General features: G+C 36.2%; 1 protein-coding gene across 1 annotated transcript in view; it reads right to left on the bottom strand.

Annotated features, from left to right (window-relative positions):
- Window positions 1-3541: 3541 nt before the first annotated feature.
- Window positions 3542-9767, bottom strand: part of TENM1 (teneurin transmembrane protein 1) — a 789930-nt gene continuing 783704 nt past the window's right edge. Inside the window, exons 33-34 of the mRNA XM_012475269.3 lie at window positions 9271-9413; window positions 3542-7913 (exon numbers count right to left, since the gene is read on the bottom strand). Of these exons, the coding sequence (XP_012330692.2) occupies window positions 7155-7913; window positions 9271-9413 (902 nt within the window). The 3' untranslated portion in view covers window positions 3542-7154. The remainder of the gene's footprint in view (window positions 7914-9270; window positions 9414-9767) is intronic.

Raw genomic sequence — 9767 nt, 5'->3', positions numbered from 1 at the left:
TCCCTGTTGATGAGCCCACTCCCTGTTGTCTTTGGCTGGCCTTTTATTCATCAAGTTTTTTTTGCACCTTTTCTTTCCCAACATGAGCATCCTTGCTATTTTCCAGTACATAATCACTTGCACCTTTACAAAAAGGTCATATCCTTGCCATATCTAAAATATTGCCATGCTAACATTATAAGATGCTGAGTCAAGGTAGAAAAATGCACAATATATTTCCAAGTGCGCAGCTCTCTTGGGGAAAAAAAAGTGTGTCAGCAAGCCCAAAAGGGACATGACAGCTTATCAAATACTTATTCATTTCCTCTGAAATTTGTTCTTAAGAGATAAGGTCAGTTGGGAGACGAGCTTAGGTAATTGTCTGTTTGGCTGTTACAGTCAGGGAAACTTTGTGCTGGTGCACAGGTAGAATAAGTCTATAGAGAATGCCTCTGATTAAGTCCTCTGCTATAAATAAAGGGCTAGATTTAAGATATTCTTTGGGGTAGAATGGACACAGAATTTAAAATGTGAGAAACAGCTTTAAACTATGTTAAGAATGTTTCAACATCAGCTTATGTTTTATTTGACTCGCTTTGTTAAGCTCAGAATCCAAAGTCTACTACTAGTAAAACCCACATTTGCCCTTGAGCATTTCAAGGTTATAGGATGCCCGGTCTTCCTGTTAGGATGCTATAAATTCAACTTTGACACCTATGTTTTCTCTTGCAGTAAATGCAATACCGTTATTTTGCAGTTTACAACCATTGGGGAAGTTAAATTACCCAGTTTGGACATTTTCATAATTGGGGGTCATTGGCTAAACGTGTAGTAAAAGGCTGAATTCTTATCATTAGGTCATTTAGTTCTTAAATGAAGATTTTTTTAATGTAGGAAGATGTAATAAGCCTGACCAACTGTCTGGATAGAGTCTGTTAACATATATGGAATTGAGATATATATACATCTTGGCTGCACACATACACACAGAAATAGAACTGTTTTCTCACAAGATGATAAAAGGCGATACTACGTTTCACATTCAGTATTGGACAGAGAGATTAAAAGCAGGAATGCATGAGACCTGACTTTTTTTTTTCCCCTTTTTTTTAAGTCACCTGGTGGGCCATTTTATTTTATTTTTATTTTTAAAAAATTTTTATTTTAAGTTCTGGAATACATGTGCTGAATGTGCAGATTTGTTACATAGGTATGTATGTGCGATGGTGGTTTGCTGGACCTATCAACCTGTCATTTTAAGTCCCACATGCATTAGGTATTTGTCCTAATACTCTTCCTCCCCTTTCCCCTTACCCACCCCGCTACAGGTCCTGGTGTATGATGTTCCCCTCGTCGTCTCCGTGTATTCTCATTGTTCAACTCCCACTGTTTTTCATCTTTGTCACTGATTATCCATGTGACCTTAGGTAAGTCAGTCTGTTACTGTTTTTGCATTTGCCAAGCAGGAATAATTAAGTTGTACTAACCTCACAAGATTATTAAGGTACAAGAATTTACGTATATATATATATATGTGTGTGTGTGTGTAATTATATGTATAAATTTAAGGTAGTAATATTACTGAATGTTTAAATAACATTTATTGATATTCACAGATTTTTAAAAGGGAGGGTGAATAGGGAAGGGATATGCAAAAATCTCCCATTTCCTTTAATAATTCTCTCTCTATAGGAGCTCCTGCCCTTTAAAAAAATACCCTGAGTGTGAGGTGAGATGCATATTTTGAAAAAAAATTCCAGATGATTGATACTAACAATCCCCTACCCCCATTGTTTTTTACTGATGGGTTGTGTTGAGATGATCAAGGTTATCTTCTACTCCATGATTCTTTTAACCGTGTTTGTGTGTGTGTTTGTGTGTGTGTGAGTGCGTGCATGTGTGTGTATACACATAAAAAAGGAGCAGGGCATTTTGAAGTGGTGTAAATTGCAGGATTTCCAGTAAGTTTCAGTAATGGGCCATTTGGACTATATGTGCTCTACTAGTACCAAGATGAATTTTTGAAGATCTGTTGGCCAGATTTCCCAGTGTCACTTGTAAATGCCTTCTTGTGGAAAACAAGTGCCAAATGGCAATTGTAATTGCAGAGGATTTTTTTTTTTAGTGTCTCATGATTGCCTCCCCTCCCTGACACCCTTCTCCACTGGCCGCCGCTCCAACATTCATGTTTTGCCAATGCATTTAGACACCCTGAACTCCTGTATGTCTCCCACCCTGTTTTTTATAATTTTTTATTTTCTTTCTATTGCTGAGAAAGGCACCAAAAGGAGAGCGAAGCCGTTTTAAATGTAATAGCCTAGAGGCATTTAGATTTGCAGCAGCTACTCTTCTTTATTTTTTAAATAGTCATTTGTGTCACAGATCCTATTTGTATGAAAAATAAAAATGAAGAGATGTCTGCCTGGGATTAGTGACTTTTTGATTTCTGTACCTACATTTTCAAGATGATGTGGTTTTATTGTTCCCTGTTAGTGAGCCACTTTTCCTATCTCAGGTGAGCAGACTGACTTAAGAATGCAGTTTGGCGCATGAATAAATGGGACACATTGTTCATTTGCAATTTTATTTTTTAAAAATGAAATATTCAAAGTACTTTTCTTTCAAATATCAACACATAATGTTTAACTTTAAATATTTACAGCATGTTGTTGTGATGCTCTTGTAGAAAAATGCATGCTTCTGGCCTGAAAGCCAGAGCAAAATGCAAAAGACCATTTAACTGCAGCCAGAGAACATGAACCTGTACAGTATCCAGTCACTTTTCAGCACAGGAGAGCAGGAATACAAAATTGGAACCTATTGTTTCCTAGCAACATGGCTCAGACCATTATAACACAATTTTCAATATGATTAGAACCTCTAACTGTTGTTATACAGAAACTGAAAACTTGGCATACACTGTAAACATCTTTACTTTTCATGAGAAAGTAAGCAGCTAAAAAGAATGCTTTTCTGACATAAAGGCTATACTTCTCTTTTTCGCCTTCTCTCTTACTGATGCTTTTGCCAGAAGAATAGTAAAGATTTAGACGTTGTCATGATTCATACACGTAAAATATTTTTCAAGGACACAATCTGATATACTAACATTTATTTAAGAGGTTAAAGTTCACCACTAAATCTAAGGAAAGATTTTTAACTGCCAAACACATTTCCTTTGACAAATAATGTAAGATGACAACTGCCAAGACAAAATCCACAGCAAGTTTAACTCTAAGTATTTTCAGTTACTGTTTAGGAAGTAATTTCTTCTTACAGACAGTAGTATATTTGGTCCTTAATAGCTTTCACATGAAGGACACACTGAAATAATAGTCACTATTTATGGTTGAATTCTTTTCTGTTGCTTGTTTTCTGTATTTTTAAATTTTGCTTTGCTTTTTTTGTTTTTTTATTTTTTCGCTTTTTTTTGTTTTTTTGTTTTCTTTGCAGAAGAAAGAACCTTTATAGAAGGCTGTGGAAGAGCTGAAGTACTAGTCAGGTCAGCTATGTGTATGTGAATTTCTCCAAGAAAACAAGAATGTTGCATTCAATCTGTAGCCTTTTGTCTTTTCACAAGCTATAATACACTCCAATCTCTCCAAAATTTTCAATACTCCATTACTGTACTTTTGCTTCCATTACCACTGATCTCCATTACAATAACCCTTACATGAACACATCTTCATCAATGCAAAAACTTCACCCTGACTCTCTTAGGTGATATTATAGTGGGGCCTGGTCTAGTTATAAAAATATATTTAAAGAAAGAAAGAAGAAAAAGAGTCAAAATAACACGATGGAATGCTTGAAACTGTGTCAACAGTGATGAAAAAGTCTCATGAAAATTATAACTTATTTTCATACCTCTCTACATAGGTAGCATGTGAATTCCAAATTATACATTGTCAAGTTTTCATACATTTGGCTATGTTGTATATATTATATATATGTAGTCTATATATTATAGATCTTCTAGATAAATTGACAGTAAAGGACATACTTATTTTATATATTATTTTGTTGGGTTAAAAAATAAAACATACACTTATTTATATGATAAGTGTTTTGTTGAAAGTTAGTATGAATTGAGATTTATTTCCCTTTCCTTCAGGAGTCATGCTTCTAATCAATAACGATTAGAATAACAACTAAAAATAAACATATTTAAATGTGTTAAACTTTGAACTTTTCAGTTCATTTGGATCTCTAGACTGTAGTGCAAGAGTGAAAACAAAACAAAACAGAAAAGCACAAACAAAATGGGTTTAACTAGGAAAAAAAGAAACAACCATGGAGTATTCCCTGCCTCCAGCCCAGAATGTTCTTCATTGGAGAGTCCAACTACTGTGCTCTCACTTTAACTTACTCGAATGGTGTGTGGCTGTGCCGTGTCAGCCACCTGTCTGCTGGGTATGAGAAATTCGTATGTTTCTCTAAAAAATGCTTTCACGTTCATCAGAAATGCAAATGAATTGTTCTTTCATTAAACTTCAGAACTACAAGTCAATGAAGGCATTCTTTCTATTCAGCTGAATAGGAAGTGTTATATTCAACACCTCCATGTTCTTATTAAGAAATGCCAAAATGTTTCTCTTCGATTTACTACTCATCAGTGCTAACCTTTTGTGTTTTTTTTTCTTTCCTTCCTCAAACTTTAGGAGTTGTAAAAAGAATAGTAATAGTTCAAGGCAGCATTAAAACCACAGCTGTAAGTAATAAAAAGTGCATTTCCTGAATATAATACAAATGTAACTTTAAGAAACTAAAGGCACAAACCAACTAAATATGTATTACAAACTAGAAATGCACAGTTCAAGGTAATCACTATTAAGTAAAAGCTTCAAATATTTTTTCTAATGGATATTTAAAGCAGTTTGAAAATGATACATCATCAGTGAATTGCAAAAAAGTATAATCGCTTAAAATATAAGCAAAATAGACTCTAATATTGACATTTTGGATTCGTGATAAAATACATAATCACATTTATGAATGCACTCTCTATATACAGTTCACAAATTATTTTTCCATTAATTTAAAAGAACATCAGAGGTTCTAGGAACTTAAGGTCCATTTTTAGGTTGGTGTGGAGGTATTCAAATTTTCAACAAGTTTGTTAGTAATTTTAGAATTCCATTCTGAATAAATACTGTACCATTAACACAGGCCTGATTCAGGAAAAACCCAATAATATGATTCTAGTGTGGATTAGCAATATCTTAAGTTGATGTGTTTCCAATTATAAAGAGAGATTAGTTCATCATGAATTCTATCTCTCAGAGTATATGTGTAAGTGGTATTCTAACCTGAAGGTTTTGAAAATGAAATGTTTGAATACACCCTTCCCTACTGTTTGCCAGGGTCATTTCCTTACCCTTGTTTCCCTTTGTGTAGTAGGAGGCAGACTCTTTAAAAACCTTAATGTGAGCTTAGGTTCTGACTTTGCATATTTTCAAAGAAACTGTCATTGCAAAGCAAGGCAATGACCCCACACTGCATTTAGGTAGCAGCTGGAAAGAATCCAAACTAACATCCCATCATAAATTTGCCTTCAGACATAGCAAATGTTCAGACTCAGTGATGAAAGTGCAGAAGCTGGCTCAGAGGAATTTTCTACCGGCCACATTGTGCTGTCATGTATTTTCATTTGTGGTAACTTACAATTACACAGCATTTTGCAAACTGTCTCTTTGTCACTGGGCACAAATCTTCCAGCTCACCAAGGGGCTTCTTTCACTGCAGGATTCCTAGAGATTGAGAAACTGTGGCTGATATTAACTCTAATCCTGACCTTTCTCCAAATTTTAAATGATTGCAGAACAAATAACCCATCCTGGAAAATAGTTATTTTCCTAGGCAGTAGAGATGATTACATAAAAATAAGTGGGTAGGGACAGAGAATGAAAATAACTAAGCATATAAATTATTTTAGTAAAAATGAATCTGCCTCTCTGTAATTAGTTGAAATGTTTTTGGTTGGAAAGGATTCACTTGATTCAATTTCCTGAATATGGCTGGGAGATGTTCAATACAGAATAGCACATTTGAAAGATAAATCTAAGTGGGCTGAAACAATGTGGCAGCAACTGCTGTGATGTTTGGTTTGGTGTTCCCTTTGGTACTTTCACTGAAGTGGTAGGTCTATTTTTTTAAGGTTTTGGCTCTTATGAATTTCTGCAGTAGTAGTTAATGTATGTATCGGCATCCCAGGTGTGTATGCCTGCTAAAGCCTCTTTTTGTTTTTGTACCAGAATCATACTTTTAAGTAAATTACCTTTCATGTGCACAAAACCGTTGAGTTAGTGTACAGATACTGAATCACTAATGTGAAACTATGACCAAAACACATCCTATATATAAATGAGAAATTCCTACCCAGGTTAATAAAAGCTACGTTTACATGATACTGATACAGCTGGACAACTTAGTAAAAAATTGAGTCAAAACAGGTTGTGTGAGAGAGGTCACGTTGGCCAGCTGCTTTGGTATCATGTATACACGAGCAAATAGTGGCTATTCAGTCTGGTTACCACACCCACAGGGAAGCATGGTAGACAGAACCCAGCCACCACACGCCAAAACACAGCACAACAATATGGCATTTACTTTAACAAGCAAGGAGGAATAATCAGGGAGGAAGGGCAATTGGGTCCTGACTCTAGGAGATGGTGGCTGAAGACATTTTATACCTGTTTTTACGTTTCCTATAACAGATCTGGAAAATGTGAAAGGACTGGCAGTCTTTTGAAATGCAAGGTTCAGATACTATTGCACCACCTTTTCAAATAGCCCGCAAATCCTGCCAACAGTTAAGGATGAAACTGCTTGTCACAATAGAGATAGAGAACCTTGGGTTCTTTCTGGTATTGGAACATATGCATGGCTCAGCAAATTGAAAGTGGTGCTTTCTGAAAACTGTTTTTAGCTGTTTGAGTTCTACTTGTGTTATTTTGAATACTGCCACACAAGAACTAAAAATCTCTGTCATTTCTTAAAGAGTTTAAACAAATAATATTAAAATACCATCTTCCGTCACATTGAAAGGCAGTTGGATATGTTTTTCCTCCATATTTATATATACAGAGTTCTGATCTAGAAAACCAATACAATAAACCATTTTATGTTTTAAAAACAGGCAGTCTTTGGTGACGCAAAGGCAGAGATTTTTTTTGTTACCTCCTGCCTATTTCGCTCTGTCTCATAAAGTGAATATTGTTGGCACTGTCAGAAAGTTCTAAATACTGCTCAACAGACAAAACAAAATACCCATCGTAACCTTGTACCCGCCCAGTGCTCAAAAGCTGCTGCTTTTCCCCCTCTGTCCATGCCCTAATCCCCTCTTCCCCCTCTTGCAGCCTTCTTTGTTCCTTAGTCCAGGCCTGGGCCACGGCACGCTGTCTGGCAATCTCCAACACGTGATTCTTTTCCTCTTCGACAGTTGTCCCATACCGGATGTTGAAGCACAGTGCTCCGTGCTGGAGCTGAATATCTGCAAACCGTCTAGTCCTTCCATTCAACACAGAAGTCATCTGGGACACAGTGACATTGACACCATTCTCCAGAATCCGCCTCCCCCCAGTGTTACCGATGAGCACCAGGTCTTCCTCCAGAGACCCAAGCTTAATGAAGTAGTGAGTGTCCCTCCCCTCTATGGTAAAATGTAGGTTTTCCAGGTAATGGGCATTATTAAGAATGGCAGCAAGCCGCCTGCTATCTTCATTGGCTACTCCTATAATATCAGCTGTTACTATGCCATCCTTGATGGCAAATTTTATACCTTTTCCAAAAACAGAAGGGACAGCAGCAAACCTAGGTTGCTTCCCTCCTTCAAGGCACCGTCCATCATTGTATCGGGGAGTCATAGGAAGTTGGTCCAAGGAAATGAAATTCCTGAGCTGTTTCTGGAGTTCACACTGAATGCCCAGGATAGTCTAGGAAAGAGAGGCACAGAGCAGATGCAGCATGGGGTTAGACATCTGTCGGATACTTGGTGACTGTGGAAAGGACAGGCTTGCAAGGTTGCTTCCTTCTCTCTTTAATTTGTCAGTGAGTGATTTAAAAATAAGCCAAATTTGGAATCTCTTCATCAGAGATTTGGAAAAGACTAATAGGCAACTGCCTAGCATTCTTATATCTCGGTGGAGTTAAGCATAAGGAAATATGTTCAAACTTGAAATCACAGAATTGCAGAGCTAGAGGGCACTTTAAGTGGGTCCAGCTCTTCCAAAACACATTTTATTTTCACTGATTTCAATCACACTGACTAGATGTTATTACTACATGTAGAGTAATGCTTATGCACAGTGAGGCCCAAAGAAATGCATAAGGCATAGTTCCTGCTTTAAAGAGCTTAAGACCTTATAATTAACGATGGCAAATCAGCCAGAAATTCACAGATCTTTTTACATGGACTTAAAAAACCTTTTTATTTTGGCAATTTTCAAACATACTAAGAAATAAAGAGAAAAGACTAACGAACCTCCAAGTATCCATTACAAAGCTTCAGTAATTTTCAACATTTTGCTAATTTTTTAGAAGGACTTTTAATTACAAAAAGCATTTATATCTTTATAAAAATGGATGAATTTATAAGACCTATCTAGAACTTCCTGTCCCTTAGAATTTTTTGGACTTAAATTTCAAGGTCTCACTCCCAAATTTCAGTTTTATTCTATTAAGCCCATTTTGTTTTTGCAAACACAGATATTCACATTTCTTTCAGTTGAAAGAAAAAGCTCCGTATTTTCATTTGCACCTCATGCTTCTGATGAAATCATTGGCTAAATCTTAAATGTTTTCATGTTCCTATTTTTTCCCGAAACTTTACCCTTGTAATATTATTTTTGCTTCATTGTGCTTATATATTTTTTCTTTATCAGAGTAATTTTATTCTGTTGTTCCCATGCTCTTAAGACTTCATCCCTAAATTATCCTACAATTGGAAATCTGATGTTTTCATGTCTCTTACCGAACAATTTTCTCTAGGTAGAATCCATAACTGCTCTTGGTAGCCCATTTCAGAATTTTAAAAGTTCAGTTCCTCTTTCCTCTTATTTACCTATTGCGGCAGTCATCAAATAATCTGCTAATCTTTTTTCCCCCAAAGCTCAATTCTCTATCTTTTTCTCATGGAACTTTTTTTCCCACCTTCTCATTACTTGTGCACATTTTAGTGAATATTCAAAAAGACTAAAAAATTAGTAAGCAAATACAAGTAAATATAATTTCTAGGTATTGAATGCTCTTCTGTTGTTTCAGCTAAATAGAGGTGATAAAACTTTTACTAACCTTTCCAGGATCCCACTCTTGAGTTTTTGTCTGAAGCCGTAGAAGCTCATAAGTTAATTCTAAATTTTCTAAGTCAGGTTTGGGAAATCCAGGTAGTACATTGTGTAACTGGAAACCAAAGAGCTCCAACCAACTTCTGATGTCTGTGAGACACAATATTAAAAACAATGAAAAATCCCATACTTTACAATCTTTCTTGAAAACTTGAAAGATGATACCTCTCCTGCCTTCAAACTGTTAGGGCAATAGGAAGTTAGGAATAAAACTCCTATTTATTTATTCATTTATTTATTTTTGAGACATAGTCTCACTCTATTGCCCAGGCTGGAGTGCAGTGGCGCAATCTTGGCTCACTGCAACCTCCATCTCCTGGGTTCAAGTGATTCTCTTGCCTCAGCCTCCTGAGAAGCTGGGATTATAGGCACGTGCTAATTTTTGTATATTTAGTAGAGACGGGATTTCACCATGTTGGCCGGGCTGGTCTCCAACTCCTGGCC

The sequence above is a fragment of the Aotus nancymaae genome, unplaced genomic scaffold, assembly GCF_030222135.1.
Source record: "Aotus nancymaae isolate 86718 unplaced genomic scaffold, 86718_ANA_hifiasm-v0.15.2.pri h1tg000004l, whole genome shotgun sequence".
Taxonomy (NCBI): Eukaryota; Metazoa; Chordata; class Mammalia; order Primates; family Aotidae; genus Aotus; species Aotus nancymaae.
The sequence above is the reverse complement of the archived record's forward strand: the minus strand, read 5'-3'. Positions and strand labels throughout refer to the sequence as shown.